This window comes from Giraffa tippelskirchi, chromosome 3 (assembly GCF_054371585.1).
Source record: "Giraffa tippelskirchi isolate mGirTip1 chromosome 3, T2T-mGirTip1v1.2.pri, whole genome shotgun sequence".
Taxonomy (NCBI): Eukaryota; Metazoa; Chordata; class Mammalia; order Artiodactyla; family Giraffidae; genus Giraffa; species Giraffa tippelskirchi.
The window spans coordinates 125,561,197-125,581,145 of record NC_137277.1 but is presented as its reverse complement, the minus strand read 5'-3'; the positions used below and the strand labels follow the sequence as shown (position 1 = coordinate 125,581,145).

The 19,949-nt window shown below is 44.6% G+C and overlaps 1 protein-coding gene across 1 annotated transcript in view; it reads left to right on the top strand.

Annotated features, from left to right (window-relative positions):
- The first annotated feature begins 8,426 nt into the window (after window positions 1–8,426).
- GPR39 (G protein-coupled receptor 39) overlaps window positions 8,427–19,949 on the top strand; it is a 260,810-nt gene continuing 249,287 nt past the window's right edge. The window contains exon 1 of the mRNA XM_081579265.1: window positions 8,427–9,518. Within this exon, the coding sequence (XP_081435391.1) occupies window positions 8,663–9,518 (856 nt within the window). The 5' untranslated portion in view covers window positions 8,427–8,662. The remainder of the gene's footprint in view (window positions 9,519–19,949) is intronic.

The window sequence follows — 19,949 nt, the reverse complement described above, 5'->3', positions numbered from 1 at the left end:
CTGTAGGGTCACAAAGAGTTGGATGCAACGGAGAGACAGCATGCACGCACATTTTTATATGCTTTGGGTCACTGTGGAAATTACTCATTACTGTGTAACATCAATTGCATATATTTCATGTAGGTTTATTATTTGTCATTTAAATTTGGCTACAGTGTTTCTTCCCTTGTGGAGCTTTACTTTTATTAAAGTTTATCAACCTTTTTCTTCATAGCTTCTATCATTTATGTCATAAGATTAAAAATTTTAATTTTAAAATTCTCTGGTGTTTTATTCTGTCCTTTAATGATTTTCTTAATGATTACAGTCCAAAGATTTTAATCTTTGATCTACCTGGAATTTATATTACATAAACTTATGATAAAGATTTTTTAAATCCTATTTTTAAAAATCTATTGTCCCAAAACCAGTTCCTGAACAATCTGTCCCTACTGATTTGAAATGTTACTGTTATCATAAATGAAATTTCTATAAGTATTTGGATTTTTTTTCTTGGACTTTGTATTTTGTTTCATTATCTGCTTCTGTTTATAGTATCACAGTTCCATAGGTATCATGTGAGCCACAAATGCAAGCCACATGAAATTTAAAATATTCTTGTGGTGGTGGTGGTTTAGTCACTAAGTTGTATCTGATTCTTGTGACCCCATGGACTGTAGCCAGCCAGGCTCCTCTGTCCTTGGGATTTCCCAGGCAAGAATACTGGAGTGGGTTGCCATTTCCTTCTTCAGGTGGTCGCCCAACCTATCAGTTCAGTTCAATAGCTCAGTCGTGTCTGACTCTCTGCGACCCCATGGATTGCAGCATTCCAGGCCTTCCTGTCCATCACCAACTCCCGGAGCCCACTCAAACCCATGTCCATCGAGTCGGTGATGCCATCCAATCATCTCATCCTCTGTCGTCCCCTTCTCCTCCTGCCTTCAATCCTACCCAGCATCAGGGTCTTTTCCAATGAGTCAGTTCTTCACATCAGGTGGCCAAAGTATTGGAGTTTCAGCTTCAGCATCAGCCCTTCCAATGAATATCCAGGACTGATTTCCTTTAGGATTGACTGGTTGGATCTCCTTGCAGTACAAAGGACTCTCAAGTCTTTTCAAACACCACAGTTCAAAAGCATCAGTTCTTTGGCACTCAGCTTTCTTTATAGTCCAATATCCATATGACTACTGGAAAAACCATAGCTTTGACTAGATGGACCTTGGTCAGCAAAGTAATGTCTCTGCTTTTTAATATGCTGTCTAGGTTGGCCATAGCTTTTCTTCCAAGGAGCAAGCGTCTTTTAATTTCATGGCTGCAGTCACCATCTGCAGTGATTTTGAAGCCCCCCAGAATAAAGTCTCTCACTGTTTCCATTGTTTCCCCATCTATTTGCCATGAAGTGATAGGACCAGATGCCATGATCTTTGTTTTCTGAATGTTGAGCTTTAAGCTAACTTTTTCACTCTCCTATTTCACTTTCATCAAGAGGCTCTTTAGTTCTTCTTCACTTTCTGCCGTAAGGGTGGTGTCATCTGCATATCTGAGGTTATTGATATTTCTCCTAGCAATCTTGATTCCAGTTTGTGCTCCATCCAGCCTGGCATTCCGTATGATGTACTCTGCATATAAGTTAAATAAGCAGGGTGACAATATATAGCCTTGATGTACTCCTTTCCCAGTTTGGAACCAGTCTGTTGTTCCATGTCCGGTTCTAATTGTTGCTTCTTGACCTATATACTGATTTCTCAGGGGGCAGGTAAGGTGGTCTGGTATTCCCATCTCTTTCAGAATTTTCCTCAGTTTGTTGTGATCCACACAGTCAAAGGCTTTGGTATAATCAATAAAGCAAAAGTAGATATTTTTCTTGAACTCTCTTATGTTTTCAATGATCCAGCAGATGTTGGCAATTTGATCTCTGGTTCCTCTGCCTTTTCTAAATCCACCTTGAACATCTGGAAGTTCACAGTTCACATAGTGTTGAAGCCTGGCTTGGACAATTTTGAGCATTACTTTGCTGCCGTGTGAGATGAGTACAATTGTGCGGTAGTTTGAACATTCTTTGGCTTTGACTTTCTTTGGGGTTGGAATGAAAACTGACCTTTTCCAGCCTGTGGCCACTGCTGAGTTTTCCAAATTTGCTGGCATATTGAGTGCAGCACTTTAACAGCATCATGTTTTAGCATTTGAAATAACTCAACTGGAATTCCATTACCTCCACTAGCTTTGTAGTGATACTTTGTAAGTCCCACTTGACTTCACATTCTAGGATGTCTGGCTCTAGGTGAGTGACCACACCATTGTGGTTATCTGGGTCATGAAGATGTTTTTTGTATTGTTCTTCTGTGTATTCTTGCCACCTCTTCTTAATATCTTTTGCTTCTGTTAGGTCCACACCATTTCTGTCCTTTATTGTGCCCATATTTGCATACCAACCCATAGGTGTCACATGAACCACAAATGTAAGCCACATCAAATTTAAAATATTCTAATAGCCACATCAAACAAATTAAAAAAAAGGTGAAATTACTTTTATTATTTTTTAAATTGAAGTATAGTTGATGTGTATAGTATTATATAAATTACAGGTGTACAATATAGTGTTTCACAATTTTTCAAGATTATACTCCATTTATAGTTATTATAAGTAGTTATATCCTCCATGTAGCACAGTATATCCTTTTAGCTCCTTTTCTACCTAATAGTTTGTACCTTTTAATCTCCTACCCCTATATTGCCTGTCCCCTCTTCCTTTTTCCCACTGGCAACCACTCATTTGTTTTCTACATCTGTGAGTCTGTTTCTTTTTTGTTATATTCAAGTTTGTTGTATTTTGTAGAATCCACATATATGTGATATCATGCAGCATTTGTCTTTCTCTGTCTGCCCTATTTCACTTAGCCTGATGCCAAGTCCACCCATGTTGCTCCAAATGGCAAAATTTAGTCTTTTTGATGGCTGAGTAGGATTCCATTGTCTCTGTGTATATGCGTGTGTGTGTGTGTGTGTGTGTGTGTGTGTGTGTATCTCACATCTTCCTTCTCTGTTCATCTGTTGATGGATACTTAGGTTGCTTCTATAACTTGGCAATTGTAAATAATGCTGCTATGAACATTGGGATGCATGTATCCTTTTGAATTAGTGAAATTAGTTTTAACAATATAGTTTATTTAACCCATTATAGCCATTATATCATTTCAACATGAAGTTAATATATAAAAATAATTACATTTACATTCTTTTTTTCATAGAAAGTCTTTGAAATGTGGTATATATTTTATGCTTACAACACATCTCCGGATGCCAGGTTGAACTAGACATATTTCCAGTGTCATGAGCTACAGGTAACTAGTGGCTCTCCTGTTTGATATCTCAGGTCAGTATCTTTGTTAAGGCAGGTCTAGAGTATCCTTGGCTCTGTGGCTAGTTTAATTCTTCTACTAAGGTCTGGTCCCTCCAGGGTTGGTTCAGTGAGGTTTCTTCACTCATTGCTTGGAACTTTAGCATGTCACGGCAATTTGGGACCTTAAGAATTGTCTGGCTTACAGCCCCAGCATTTGTTCTTCCCTCAGTAATCATACTTTGCCCAGTTCCTGGAGTTTCACCTCCACATGTCCACTCAGTATTCTGGCCAAGGACTAAACAGAACCTCTGCACCAATGTCTGCAACTCTTTCTATGTCCCTCAGTCCTTTCAGTGCTGTGCTCTGTGAAGTCTAGCAGCCTCTGCCTCCGCTGTGCTCTGCATGGAGTCTCTTCCTGCCCCATGGTTTGGAAAGCTCCTCAGGCAACAAGTTTGAGTGGTCCTAGGTTCACCTTGTTTCTCCTCTCTGAGGGTCACACCTGTGCTATGGGAGTGGGAGATGCAGGTTACCAGACTGATACTAGTCTTTCTTGATGATTAGTCCTACTTAAAAATTTTTTGGGGGGAATATTTATTAGTTCTACTCTTTGGTTCTTCCATAATTCCTTTGATCTTTAGTAACTCCATATTTTCCTTAATTTTATTCTTTTAATAACCTTACATTTTTATGCTTTCCTGTTTATTAGAATAACTAGTTAGGGCTATGAATTCTTCTATGAGAACTCCTATAGCTATTTTCTACAGGTTCTGATAGGGAAGTCTTTTTGTGGTCATTGTTCTCTCTATACTTTACAGTTTTGGTTTTGGCTTTCTTTTGAGATGGTGGAATTTTCTGTCTCTGTTATAATGTTTTAGTTGTACTGCATTCTTCATAAAGCTATCTACACTGTTTATAAGTTTTGAAAATTATTGAAGTTCTCTTTATAGCTTAGTGTATAGTCACTGTGATTTTACCATGAACCTTTGTAAACAAGGTGTTATTCACTTTTTAGGGTATAAGTTATTGATTGATTTTATATGAGTAAATGTTAACGTGAGTATACAAAATAAATTTAAATTTGCAAAAATAAATATATGTATATATAAGTGTGTGTATTTTTTTGAACTTTGGTTGCCAATGTAAGATTTTATTATAAAAATTAGAGCTTAAAGTGTGAAAGCCACTTGGCTAAGTGACCCCAAAGGTCACTTGGAACGTGTAAAATGTGAATATAAGTTAGTGTAGACCCAGAATGACCCTGGAGTAGAGCTGATATCAAAGGGTACCCAACGTATTCTTTCCTCTCTCTTTTCATTATTTTTCTTCTATTTCCCTTCTATACAATATGCTAATAAGAAATCTAGATTACACAGAGCCAGGCCAGGTGTTATACCAGTCTTTTATCAACAAATGAGAGCACATTATACAGTTTTTAATTGGTCTTAGGAAAAGCAAAGGTGAAATGGAAATTCAATTCTCCTGGACCTTTGTTCAAAATGCAATTTTCCATCTCTACTGTAAGGAACGAATTTTAATTAGCTTGATTCTCACCATTTGGCCATGCATTTGTAATCCTTGTTCACACTTTGTGAAAGAAAAAAATTGATGAAAGAAATTGAACAATAATGGAAATCTTGTCTGAGCAGAACAAATTGGAATTATCAAATACATTGCAGGATGACTGGCATGCTGGAGCTGGGGAGAGGAGAAGCGTCTGGTGACTTAGAAAAAGCTCCTCTCCCCAAAATGCCACTGTTCAGCCTGACACGGTTTTGTCCTGCACAGAGAGCCTTCCAGAGTAGAGAGGGCTGTGGTGCCAGGCAGACCTGGGTTGGAAGCCTGCCTCCAGTCTTTAATGGTTGGTCATTTAATTTTCCCAATCTTCAATTTCCTCATCTATACAATGGGGTAATAACGTCTACCTAGTAGCCTTGTGAGAATTGAAAGAAATGAATCATGGAAAGTGCCAGACACATAACAGGAGCTCAAAGAATGACCAAGAGGAACTTTTCAAAGGTAGGATCAGTAGCAGGACTGAGGGATACTTGTGAGGTTCCTGACTTGTTTCCTCTTGAGAAGAAAGAAGTGGGTGTGTTTGTACGCTGTGCTGGTGGTACCAGTGGTTGGAGGGCGGGGTTCTTCCAGACCTTCTTCTCAGTCACTCTGGGACAGCAAATAACCAGGGCCTTTTGCAGAGGAGCCCATTCAGGATTCTAATCTGTAGTTACCGAAGCTCCAAGGGTCCATTCTTGCTCAGTGTGGGAGCTTTGTGGGACAGCTGTAAGGCCATGGAGGTCACGTTCACCAAGCACAGCTCACCACTGAGGAAATGAGTTAAGAGTTTCTGGGCCAGCAAGTAGGTCAAACAGCACAAATCATAGAGGGAAAAGGGGTCAGCTGCTGCTGCTGCTGCTAAGTCGCTTCAGTCGTGTCCGACTCTGTGCGACCCCATAGACGGCAGCCCACCAGGCTCCACTGTCCCTGGGATTCTCCAGGCAAGAATACTGGAGTGGGTTGCCATTTCCTTCTCCGGTGCATGAAAGGGAAAAGTGAAAGTGAAGTAGCTCAGTCGTGTCTGACTCTTAGCGACCCCATGGACTGCAGCCTACCAGGCTCCTCCGTCCATGGGATTTTCCAGGCAAGAGTACTGGAGTGGGGTGCCAGTGCCTTCTCCGAGAGGAGTCAGCAAACAGACTATTTAGGGCTGTGTGGAGAGGTGTCAGAGAGGGAAAAGGTCGAGTTCATGGCCTCAGAGCTTGTAATATAACAGAGAAGGGAAACAAAACAAAACTCGAGCCACATAAGGTGCTAACTGTAAAGATCCAATGTCCATACAACTTTTTTCTTTTCTCTGAGACAGTGTCAAAATCAAATACTCCCTGAGGTTTTCAGCCCACCTGCCCAGGTTTGAGTTCAGAAAAGAAAGTCCCTGTTTCTCTGTGTATTGTTCCCAACTCAGTTTCTGAGCACCTCTGTGCTCCCAGAATTCCCTCCTTGTTAGGAGTATAGGTCTACTCAGGGTTTGATAGATCTGGGTTCATTTTCAACTCCCTCACTCATTCTCTTATGGCCTTTGGGGCAGCATCTATTCCCCTGGACACCGGTTTCTTCATCTTTAAAAGGGTCACATCGCAGGGTGGTGGTTAGATAATTTTGTTGTTGTTCAGTCACTAAGTTGTGTCCGACTCTTTGCAACCCCATGTACTGCATCACACTAGGCTTCCCTGTCCTTCACCATCTCCTGGAGTTTGCTCAAACTCATATCCATTGAATTGGTGATGCCATCCAACCATGTTATCCTCTGCCGCCCTCTTCTCCTGCCCTCAATCTTTCCCAGCATCAGGGTCTTTTCCACTGAGTCGGCTCTTTGCATCAGGTGGCCAGAGTATTGGAGCTTCAGCTTTACCATCAGTCCTTCCAATGAACACCCAGGACTGATCTCCTTTAGGATGGATTGATTGGATCTCCTTGCAGTCCAAGGGACTCTCAAGAGTCTTCTCCAACACCACAGTTCAAAAGCATCCATTCTTCTGCACTCAGCCTTCTTTATGGATGTGAGAGCTGGACCATAAATGACTACTGGAAAAACCATAGCTCTGTCGGCAAAGTGATGTCTTTGCTTTTTAATATGCTGCCTAGGTTTGTCATAACTTTCATGGCAGCAGTCACTGTCCAGAGTGATTGTGGAGCCTAAGAAAATAAAATCTGTGATAATTTAAGGATGCTCTTTTGGACAGGCCTATGCTAGGCCCTCAGGATGAACAGATAAAGAGGATCTGTTTAATTCCTTCAAGGCAGTGGGTCTCCACCTGGGCCAGTTCTGCTTCCTCAGAGGACAATTGGCAACATCTGGAGACATCCTGGCTGTCCCTGTTGGGTGGCGGTTGGGTGTGGGCCTGCAGGAGACCTGGGGATGCTAAATCTTCTACAATGCATCGGACAGCCTCCCCCCAGCACCAGAAACCCCCACCTCCTCACCCCACCCCCGCGCGCGGCAGCGTTCCTTCGTTCCTTCGGAGTTTAGAATTAGAAGAGGAAGATGGGTCCATTAGAGGTTTTCCTCTCCGAGAAGAGGGAAAACGTCATGATCCTTAATGTCACGTTTACCCCTCCTGGTGCCCTAGATGTCCCGGTCGCAACTCCCTCGGAGGAGGACGGAGGACGCACTTCCTACCAGAAGCGCCCGGGTGGATGGCGCCATCCTTACGCATCTACAAGTCCCCAGTTAGAGATTCCCCGCCGCCGCTGCCCGGGGAGGGCCCTGGGCAGCCGAGTGAAACTGAAAGGAAGGAGCCTGGCACTCGTTCCTCGGGTCTCTAGGCAGGGACGGGAGGCAGGCCCTGTGCAAACGCCGCCGAGAGGCTTTGCGGGAAAGGCAGGGCTTTAGTGGCGACCTTATTAGACTTCCTGGGGCAGCAGCTCCAGCCAGGCATAGCCTGACCCTTCACTGTCAGCACACCCCAGGGCTCGACGCCTGGGCACCAAAGAGGGAGCGCTTGCTGGCAGCTCCGGGGACCCCCGCCAACTGGAGGGCGCCTGGGTCCAGCCGTAGCCTCCCCCTAAACTGGTAGTGGTGGCCCAACCTTTGAAGGCGACCCCAGGGAAGGAGGGGGCAGCCGGTCTTTCCGACCCTTAGCCGGGGACTCCAAGTCCAGAAGCGCAGTCCAGCTACCCCCCGGGCTGCGCCTCAGGGGCTGGGATGCGCGTGCGCCCGGAAGGCAACGATATCTCGGTAGTGGCGGCGTGGGCGGCGGGGAAGGTGGGGCCACCCGTCGCCCCGTGCTCCCGAGCCAAGATCTGGATTCGGGACAGTGCCTGGGTGCTGAGTCAATCCCCCGCTGGGCTGGGTGTGCGGGCCGGGAGCGCAGGCGGCGGTAGTTAATGATTAATCGCTGACCACCCGGCCTCCAGCCTCTCCGCACGGGAGACCGTGCTCCCGGATGGTGGGTTTGACTAGTAAAGGCCAGGTGGCTTGGAGGGGAGCCGGAGAGAAGCCGAGCAAAGAGCCAGGAACCTGGAGGGGAAGGGCCTGCGCGCTGGGGTCTGTGGGCTGACTGGCTGCAGCGAGTTTGGAACCTCCTTCCTCTGAGTTCACCACGCCTCGCCCAGTCACCACCCCGCCCAAACCCCACCCCTAAGCGCCTCCGGCTTCGGCTAGGTTGGGCTGCCCCAGGAAGTTTCTATAAAAGCACCTGAAATCCCAAATTAGCTTTTCCAGGTGAGCTCGAGAAAGCCCTGCGCCCACTCCGGTGAGTTGCAGCCAAGAACTTTGGGCTCCGCAGGGAGGAGGAAGGGAAGTTGATAAGGTCTTTGGACCCGGTTGCCTGGCTGGCTGTCTTCCTCATGGCTTCCCCCAGCCATCTCAGCAGAGACTGTTCCCAGCTCATTGATCACAGCCACGTTCCCGAATTCGAGGTGGCCACCTGGATCAAAATCACCCTCATCCTGGTGTACCTGGTTATCTTCGTGGTGGGCATCCTGGGGAACAGTGTCACCATTCGTGTCACCCAGGTGCTGCAGAAGAAAGGCTACCTGCAGAAGGAGGTGACAGATCACATGGTAAGCCTGGCTTGCTCCGACATCCTGGTCTTCCTCATCGGCATGCCCATGGAGTTCTACAGCATCATCTGGAACCCCCTGACCACACCCAGCTACACCGTGTCCTGCAAGGTGCACACGTTCCTCTTTGAGGCTTGCAGCTATGCCACGCTGCTGCACGTGCTGACCCTCAGCTTTGAGCGCTACATCGCCATCTGCCACCCTTTCAGGTATAAGGCCATGTCGGGGCCATGCCAGGTGAAACTGCTGATTGGCTTCGTCTGGGTCACCTCCGCCCTAGTGGCGCTCCCTTTGCTTTTTGCCATGGGAGTCGAGTACCCCTTGGTGAACGTGCCCAGTCACCGGGGACTCACTTGCAACCGCTCCCGCACTCGCCACCAGGAGCAACCGGAGAGCTCCAACATGTCTATCTGTACCAACCTGTCCAGCCGCTGGACTGTGTTCCAGTCTAGCATCTTCGGTGCCTTTGTGGTCTACCTCGTGGTCCTGGTCTCCGTGGCCTTCATGTGCTGGAGCATGATGCAGGTGCTTAGGAGGAGTAAGCAGGGCACCCTGACTGCCCAGGGGCAGCAGCCACAGCTGAGGAAGTCGGAGAGCCAGGAGAGCAGGAGCGCCCGGAGGCAGACCATCATCTTCCTGAGTGAGTCTGGGGTGCAGGGCCTCCTGGGAGCAGACCTCACCCCCACCCCACCACTGCCCCCAAGGTCCTCTTAACCCAAGCCTTGCCTTATAAGTGTGAACCTAAGTTCATTGAGGTTGAAGAGGCAGGGATATAAGCCTCTGGATGTTTCTTCTCTCTGTTTTGGAGACTGGGGTTATGGTCAGAAGAGGACTTGACCAGAAGTCCGAAGGTCTAGGTCCGTTCCCCAGTGGCAGCTCTGTGACTGCTGGCCAAGTCACAGCTGGCCGACAGCTTAGGTAAAATGGTGATGATAATACTGAGAAATGTGAGGGTCGAACTAGGTAACTCAGGACAGGTGAAAGTCCTCTGAGAAGGGCCAAGTTCTGCAGGGCTGGAAGGGAGCATCCTTATCTAGTCCATCTTTACCCCGGGCAACCTTTCTCAGGCAATTAGACTGTGTTCCCATTTTTGTCCTCCTTAGCAGAAACAAGGCTGTCAGGAATACACTCTCCAGGCTGCGACTTTGTTCCCCCAAAGTGGTTTCCTACCCAAGTCTTGAGAAAGTAGAGCTCTTAGACACCCACTTTTCTGGATAGTGCTTGAGTGTTCGTCGTGGTGGGTCTGTTTGTTATCAGAGCACAGAAACATAGCAGGAGTGGGCTGGCTTGTTTGTCTGAATCAGAAAATCTGGCTTCCCAGATTTCCTGCGACTTGATTGATTATCCAAAATACCCGATTTCCATGCAGAGAACTTGATTTGTTTCCCAGACTTTTGTTGTGATGCAACTATTTTGAGTCAGATCCTTCTGTGTGCCAGGAAGGAAGGGGCCCATGATCAGTAGCCCCCCAAGACCTTAGGAGAGAGTCCTGGTGGCCACCCTTTGAGAGACTGGGCTTTTCCAGAAACACACGTAGTGTACACAGCAAACGGTCTTTCAAAATATTTTTTAGCAGAAAGGAGAAAAAGATATCCTTGTGAGTGTGTGAGTGTGAGTCAAGGGGGAGTTGATGGAACAAATGTTTCCCTTTCTCCCCAATTCCCTCTCCAGTGTGGCATCCGAGGAGGAATAAATCATGGTGCTGTTTGTTTTGGTGTGGGAAACCTGAGAAACAGGTTCCAGGGTGAAAGTTAGACAAGAAAGAAAGTTGGAGGGCACTTGAAGAGGGATGACAAGAACTGGGTTTTGGCCCAGCCCTAACCCTGGCTTCCGGTGTGTCTGTACAGTGGGCCTGACTTTATTGTGTCTGTGCAAAATGAGAGAAGGGAGTTTGCAGGTTGGGGTTGCCTGATTCCGCATCAAGGGCTGTGCTTTTGACATATTTCCATTTCATAGAGGAGGAATTTTAGGCTTCGAGAAAACCTAGTTCAAACGCACTTAAGTGCAGCTCCCAGATTTTAACCTTGCTTCTCCAGGGTGTTTCCGAGTTGCCTATCACTTACCACATGTCAGGCCAATAAATTGAGAGACAAGTTGTTGGGACAAGGAATAGCAACTTTATCTGGAAAGCCAGCAGACTGAGCAGATAGATGGTGGACTAGTGTGCCATAGAAACATCTTACCTGAGTTAGAATTCAAGCTTCTTTTATCAATATGTTAAAAGGGAAGGGGTATGGTTGGTTGTTGCAAGCTTCTGTGTTTTGTAGTCCTTTGTTTTTGCAGCTGTATGTACAGGCAAGGTTGGTAAGATTATGATGTTCCTATAAACCTGCAATAAGACGAATGTTATTCAGAATAACAACTTTTTATCTCTATATGAATGGGAAAACGTTATGTCTTTAAACATTAGAGCCTTGAGAGCGGTCCATCCTGTATATTTCATGCTATAGGCAACATTCTTGTAGCCAAAGTGGTAGAATACGTACATTAAAGTAAAAGAAACAGATCCAATAAGGAGTCAAGATTTGTTTCTCTGTTATTACAAGAGCAGGGAAAACTTTGTGGCTTTTTCATAGGCTCAGGGGGAAGGGAAAATGAAATAAAGCAGGACTTTGATAAGATGTTGCAACCTTTCTGGAAACTGGAGTAAGGTGTCTGTATCATGTGACATTGTCCAGGGACTTAGGAAGGGCACCCAACCAGACTCAATCTCTCTTACCCTCTGCCTTCTGCCCAGAATATTCCAGGAAGAAACAAGATATTGGATTTGTTTGACCATCTGTTGAAAGACTAGTTCTTCCTTCCCCCATATACCTTTAGGCAAGTCTTAAACTGTTAGCAGTAATTCATACTTTAGTGTGAAGAAATTTCCTTTTTTTTCTTTTTTGAATATAGGACATTACCTCCCACTCTAATTTGGGAAGTAAGACTCCATTTGACCAAGAACAAAAATAATTGATTTCTCTTTGTTCTCTACCGTACCAATCTCTTTATTAATTTTTTAAAAATTTCTCTCAGTAGATGTCTGTTCTTCTCCTAGGGGGTATTGTTCCAAGTCAAAATCAGTCTCCAAGTTGAAGTTCTGTCTCCATTCAGACATGAAATCAGAATGTCCCAGACTTTTAGGGAGAGACAAATAGGAACTTGGAGAACATCTCATCCGGTTACTAATTGCTGAGGATGAGTCTGTTCTCTCAGCTGCCCTCATTCTTTCCTTCTCCTTGTCTCCCTGTTTCTTGTAACAACTATATATTAATCACCCACTGTGTTCTCTGCATAGATTGTTGAATGGCAATCAGGTGCTCAATGTGTGGTAATGGCTTGGGGGAATTTACCATTTGTATTTAGCCCATTGCCTCTGCAGTAGGTTTGCAGAGCAGTTCTTGCAAATGTCCCCTTCTCCCAATGAATTTCAAAGAGCTTTTGAAAATAGGATCCTCGCTAATTAACTCAAGTTAGGAAATAAATTAATGGAATGAAGAGGAAGAAATCATGGTCTACATCCATCAGATTGATACAATGCAGTTTACTTTGTGGGTTTCATAAAAACGTATGCTTTGGGGGCATTTTTAACCCAGAACAAATGAAAATATAAATTGTTTACAAATCGCTGAATTTAATATAGTGATTTGGCTGTCTTTTTTAGCACTTCTGTTAACAGATGTATCAAATTAAAACAAATATTTGCTCATTTCAAACATCTTTTGCATTTAATGTGAAATGTAAATGACAACACAGCACAAGATGTCTTTGGAGCTCTGGAGGCAATAAAAAAAACAATTAAGGATTTTCTCCTCTCGTTGTTAAAAAATGCTAACTTCTGCATAACAGAAGGGAAATTCATAAATCTACCCAAGATGAGGAAGTCTATGTAGAAAATATAATTAATTTTTCCTTTCTGCATCCTTTGCTATCTAGCTGAGGTTCTGGGCTGGTGAATAATGGAAACAAATTGGGAAATCTGAACGAGAAAGAGATGCTGAGACACCTCCTAGCTCTCAAGCAATTTGCAGGAGAGAACAATAATAATGTGAAAGTGCACATTTCTGGACACATGAGTGTCCCTTCTTGGCTCCTCTCAGCTCAGTAAGAAATCAGTACTAGACGTATTTCTTTCTGTATGGTCACTGCTAATATGACTTGTCCCATGCCAAGACAGCAAGGACCTGGTACATTTGTCTCTCTATACCTTAGATGTTGAGAATATGCAAAATGAGCCTTCCTTTCAAGAGGGTTTCCCAGACCTTCCATCTTGTCTTTCTGAACATTCACTTGGAGTTCTTTGCAATGCCTGGTCCACAGACATTCATGTTTGTGATTGTTGTACATGTGGCTTGCTGTCAGATGTCACCCACTCAAAGTGAAATAGGAGTATTTTAAAAGAAGCATTGTAATTGGTAGCTTCCAAGAGTATAAAGTGATCAGAGCTTGGTTACAGCTACTTTCTAAGGGTCTGTAAGGTAGTGATTGTCTTTCAAAGATAGTTATGAATTTTTTTTTTTTTTTACAGATAATTGTGAAATTAAAAAATTAAACATCATGGAGGCTTGTGTTGTTAGTTGCTCAGTTGTGTCTGACTCTTTGCCACACCGTAGACTGTGGCCTGCCGGGCTCTTCGTCCATGGAATTCTCCAGGCAAGAATACTAGAGTAGGTAGCCATTCCCTTCTCCAGGGGATCTTCCCGACCCAGGTATTGAACCTTTGTCTCCTGCATTGTAGGTGGATTCTTTACAGTCTTAGCCACTAGAACTCTATAATAAGTACAGTTTATCTTTTTTTAAATTCTGATTTGCTCTCCTGAGTCAGAGGGAGTGGGAAGGAGCTGCAGAGAGTGATGGAATTGCACATCAGTTTGGGTTGATTGTGGAGGATACGTTGAATATGGACTTTGTCCATCATGTGTATTGGATGGAAAAAAAATTGAGAGTTGCCATTGTACTGAACTATTCTGAAAAGAAAATTGATGCGTGTTTGAGTATTTGTGGGGTGGGTCAGAGAGAAGCAGGGAGGAGATCAGAATCATATCCTCTGGGTCTTAAGACCCCAGATATGAGGTCAAAGTCATGTGTTCATAGGAGAGATGGAGGAAGCTGAGATGTTGACAATAGCTGGAGTCCAGAGGGAAGTAGGCTCAGGAGGGAGGGGACATATAAATATATATATTTAATTAAAATAAAATAATTATATATATATAATTATGATTGATTTGCATTGTACGGCACAAACCAACACAACATTGTAAAGTGATTATCCTCCAATTAAAAAAATAAATGGAGTCCAAAATTTCTCGTGAAAAGAGGTGTTATTGGGGCGTCATTATGAAAACAGCAGTGAAAATTATGAAATTAGTCATATTTTATTAAATGTGGCTTCTAATCATATGTGAATTCTTATAATAACTTTTTTTTTTCCAGAATGAAACAAATGCTTTTGGGAGGATGTAATTTTTCTGACAGAAGAGGTCTGATAGCCATTGTGTTTGATTTTCTAGAACAGCGAGCTTATAAAGAAAGCTTTCTCCCAAGAGCTTCTCTTAATTCTTTGCTGTTTAATTCACCCTCATTGAAGCTCCTGTCCTAGCATCATCTTTGTCAATTTCCCCTCCTTTTAGGATTAACTGGTCTAATTCAGCCAACCTTCGTTTGTCAGTGGCTTGTCATTTGATTCCTATGTTTCTGCAGCTTTCCTTTCATTGACTTCATGAAATTCTGCACCCTATGTGCAGACCATACGCAGAAATATAATTAATTGAAAAATCAATCTCTATAGCCTTGTGTGTATCAACTGATTACATGGAAATGAATGCCTTAAAATACTCTGAAGTGTCCAAAGAATTTTTAAATAGTTGTTTCTTGACTAGTTTAAATTCTAGTCTTACAATCATGTTCATGTTATTAATTTTCTTAGCAAAGGCTTTTTCTCTGATGTATAAGAGAACAGTCTCTTCCCTCAGTCTCTCAGGGAAATATCACCAAAATTAAATTAGTGACATTTTTAATGTGAGAAATTATTTTGACTCAAATGTTTGGATATTTCAAGAAAAAAAGAGTTTTGATTCAAGAATTCAGATTCCTACTTCCTCCCTTTACTGGGGTGGATGTGGCTGTAATAAATGGTGTTTCATATTTATTTTTCTACTTGTGACATCTGTCATAAATTCCAAGTGTCGTGCGATCACCCTGGCAGACAGACATAATGATGCTGTTTTAGTTTTATAATCAGGCTGCCTCAATTATTTCATTTCTCTGTTGGAGAGATGCATCATTCCTGTGGAAGGGAATATTGGAAGCCCAGTCCCCATTCATTAGCAAGTCTGTTCATCTGTCTTAGTTGCATGCCTCCTGGGGGCAAAGTGTAATAAGACAGCGGAGGCCTTCACTGAACAGTGCATTCAGCTTATTAATGCTAAAACCACTCAGAATAAAAGCCTTTTTGTGTGTAGAGACAGCACAGAGCAAGAATATGGAATTGGGTGTCAAGGAGCCTTGTCTCACGCCCCTAGGCAAGTTCCTCTGACCCACCACTTGGATGACACTGTCATCTCTCACCACCTTTTCCTTCTATCCACCTCCCCTGCTGATCTGCAACCCTGGGGCGACCCAGCTGACTCGCTGCTTCTACTCCTTGGCTGCATACTGAACACTGGAGATAAGGCTGGTCACCTGCCACTGTGAGTTCTTGTAAATCGATGTGCTCAGCCTCACCTGGGCCCTGCTTGCTGCTGGCACCTTCCTTTGCAGGGACCTTCAAAGAGCTTGAGTTCCTGGAGTCCCTTTTCCACTTTGAGGGACCTTGACTGGATGTGTCACCACTGGAGGAGTGTCTGCGTCTACCCTTGGCTAGGGAGATCATGCTGCAGCCAATGGGGTCCCACTGATGCCCCCATTCCCTGCCACATATGTTCAAGTTCCTTAGTGGCTTCCCATGGCTCCGAGGTCACAGATTAAGATCCTTAACACAAGGACCTCATGGTCCGCTGCCCCTTCAGCTTCATGGGGTGTGTTTCTCTGGTTGTGTTAGTTAGCTGGAGTATCATGACAAAATACCACAGGTGGCGTGGCTTAAACAGCAGACATTTATTTTCTCATAGTTCTGGAAGCTAGAAATTGGAGAGCCAGGAGATGGCAGGGATGGTTTCTTGTGAGACTGTTCCTTCAGTTTGCAAATAGCAGCCTTCTCACGGAGTCCTCACGGGCCCTTGCTTGGTGGGAACAGGGACAGAGATCTCTGGTATGGTTTCCTTTTCTGATAGGGAAGCTAGTCTAACTGGATTAGAGCCCAGCGCGTCTGATCTCGTTTAACCTTAATTACTTCCCTAAAGGCTCTGTCTCCAGACGTTGTCACATTGTGGAGTTAGGGTTTCACCCCATGGATTTGGGGGGCGCAGTTCAGTCCATAACACCACTGAACTGCTCTGCCCCGCGCCCCCTCCTTCAGTCCTTCAGCGGACCATGGCCGGGCTCGCTCGCTCTCGCCATATGGTCTTGGCGTGTGTTGTTTCCTTTGCCTGAAATGCTTTTCTGCCTTACTCCATGTTCCACCTCACTCTGCCAGCCCCTCCACCACATTAGCATTTTCAGATCTCCCCTGGGAAGCATGGCCCATGCTCCTTGACATCATTAAACCTCCCCTGAAACAAGACTCAACAGTTATAATTTTACATTTAGTGGTGAAATCATTTGATTGATGTCAGCTTTCCCTCTCATTCCTCGAGGGCAGGAGCCCTGTCCTTCATCCATTGCACAGTGCCTGGCACACAGCAGAAGAAGTGAAGTTGCTCTGTTGTGTCTGACTCTTTGCGACCCCGTGGACTGTAGCCTACCAGGCTCCTCCGTCCGTGGGATTTTCCAGACAAGAGTACTGGAGTAGGTTGCCATTTCCTTCTCCAGACACAGCAGATGTTCAATGGAAAATTGTTGACTTAATAAATACTTAAATGCCCCCGAGCTTGGGATTGGAAATGATGTTCTGTTTACCCTTGGGCATGCATTCCTCTGGAAATTTATCATTCCTCACAATTTTGGGGATTAGTCCAAACCTAAAGGTGCTCTTTTTTTTTTTTTTAAAGACTCATTTTTCTTTAAAAACTTTTTTTTAAATTTAATTTTGACTCTGCTGGGTCTTTGTTGCTGTGTGGATTTTTCTCTGGTTGCAGAGAGTAGGAGCTGCTCTTCATTGTGGTGTGGTGGCTTCTCTTGTTGGGCTTTAGGGCTCGCAGCCTTCAGTAGTTGGCGGTTCTCAGGCTCTAGAGCATAGGCTCAATAGTTTTGGTACATGGGCTTAGTTACTGTAAGGCATGTGGGATCTTCCTGGACCAGGTATTGAACCTGTGTCTCCTGCATTGGCAGGGGGATTCTTTCCCACTGAACCACCAGGGAATCCCAAGATGCTCTCTTGAAAGGGATCTGATTCGGCCCAGGCCTCTGAAAAGTGAAGACATTGTGGAGGACATTAAAGATTTTATCTCTCTTGAGCCAAGGAACAGTCTGTGTTAATCAGCCCTTAAATGTCAGTGTTCACCATATGTACCTGCCAAGAGTTACCTTACAGTGAAAGTGATTAGGGTGCTGTTTAACAGTCCTTGTTAACACTCTGTTCAACCAGATGGTAATGAAATAAGACACCTTGAAAAATTACTTCTTAGCAGGCCCTTTCACCACTTGATAAGAGGGTCCTCAGGGTAATGGGAAGATGATGAAGTGGGGGAAATATTTTTAAAGTATTCAATCAGTATTTTTTTGGAAAAATATTTATTTATTATTTAGCTGCGTCAGATCTTAGTTGGAGCACACGGGTCGCGTTTGAATGTGGGATCTTTCATTGTGGTGTGAGGGTTTCTGTAGTTACGGCAAGCAGGCATAGGCTCTACAGTCATGGTGTGGGCTTAGTTTCTCTGCAGCATGTGGGATCTTAGTTCCCTGGACAGGAATCAAACTCACATCCTCTGCATTGGAAGGCGGATTCTTAACTACTGGACCACCAGGGAAGTCACTAACTAATGTTTTTATTTCCCCCTTAAATTGCATTTGTTTGCAGCCATCTCCCTCAAATCTTAACCAGAAGACTTGCCACCCCAGGGAAGTCAAGAAGCAAGTGCTGCCTTGTCCAAAGGTATTGTTTTCAGTTTTGAGCCCAGAAGCTGGACTTCTTGACCTTTTGATGAGGCAATTGTCTTCTAAGCCTTCAGAAGGGTGCAGAAGGGTTGCTAAACTCTGTAGCTCTCCCTTTGCCATGTAACCAGCCCAGTCTAGTAGACAAGATCTACCACCACGCAGCTCGTTCCAGATAAGACCATAGCTAAGGGGTTTGCCATGTCTCCTTGGAAGTCAGTGAAGGGCTTGAAGGGGTGAAGATGCATAGTTAAAAGATGTGCTGCTGCTCCTAGGATGGTAGCATTTGTCACACGACAGTTGAAGTCAAAATACAGGCCTGGTCATGTTCCCAGAGTAGAAAAGAGACAATCCTTCATGGGGACACAGTCCTGGAAGAGCAGCTCATGCCAGTTAGTTCTTCCTGCCATTATCCAGGTCCCTGGCTCTTGGCTTGTCCAAGTCTTGCTGTCACTGCAGCCTTCTATGGCCAGAGAATGCCTTTGCTTCCATTCAGCTCCTCGCGTGTCCCCAGCATGGCAGCCCCAACTGCCCCCATATCACATAGGCTCTGGTTAGGAGCAGGCTCGGTCATAGTCACTCTGACTCAGTGGTCCCCAGCCTCTTTGGCAGCAGGTACCAATTTCATAGAAGACATTTTTTCCACGGACCTATGGGGGGATGGTTTCAGGGTGATTCAAGTGCATTACATTTATTGTGTATGCTATTTCTATTATTATTACGTCAGCTTCTCCTCAGGTCATCAGGCATCGGATCCTGGAGGTTGGGAACCCGTGCTCTCACTTATTTCCATTGTGCAACGGTCATTCTTCAGTGACAATTTCAAGTCCCCACTTCTTCCTTGAAGCCTTTCTACACTGACCTTCCTATGAATAATGAGCCATCTGAAGCCCCATTTCTCAGATAGCATCACAGGTGTTGTCACCCAACTATTCTTGGGGCTTCCTGAGATCAGGGACTTTGCATACCCGTATTTTTTCAAACTTCTCTACTGGTCTGGTACACAGCGGCTGTGAGTGGCTTCGTGTTGTTGTTCAGGCAAGCATACTGGAGTGGGTTGCCATGTTCCTCCTCCAAGGCATCTTTCCTACCCGGGGATGGAACCCATGTCTCCTGCATTGACAGATTCTTTTACTGCTGAGCCACCTAGGAGGAGCTGCTTCGAAGGTGCAGGAATTGAAATTCCCTAGCGGTGGCTGCTGCCCTTGGGTAGGAGGGAGATTGCACAAACTGCGATCCTCAGGAAGTCACTTTGGCTCTTCCTGCCTTCTCCCACCTGCCCTGCGGTAGGCAGAAATCTGAGATGGCTCCTGGAATTCCTGACCCCTGTGTACATACACCTGCTCCCACTTATTCAGTCAAACACTAATCAAGGCATTGCAGTGAAGGGATTTTGCAGAAGTAATTAAGTTCCCAAATCAGTTGACCTTAAAATAGGGAGATTTTCTGCATGGGCTTAATCAAGTCACAAGACCCTTTAAATCTAGGTCTAGGAGTCAGATACAGGGCATGTCAGAGATCAGATCACAAGATGGGTGGGAGGTAAGAGATTTTCTACTGCTGGCTTTGCAGATGTGTGGAACCACTGGCAGGGAATGTAGGTGGTCCCAAGGAGCTGAGAGCCAGCAAAGAAATGGGGATCTGAATGAACTGAGAGGTGCATTTCCCCCCAGAGCTTCCAGAAATAACTCAGCTTGGCTGACACCATGAGACCCAGAGCAGAGGTTCCAGCCATACTGGCTCTGGAGTTGTGATCCACACAACTATGAGAAAATAATTCAGACACTAATTTATATTAATTTGTTATGTGACAATAGAAAACATACATTCTCTGAACTCTGATAAGGGGGCTCCAAGGTAGACACTTGTCCTGCCTTAGTTATATCTTCCAAACCTAATTTCCGGAAACTTCTCTGTGAAGAGTCCCACCTTCTAAGACCTGTACCCGAGGCCCAGCCAT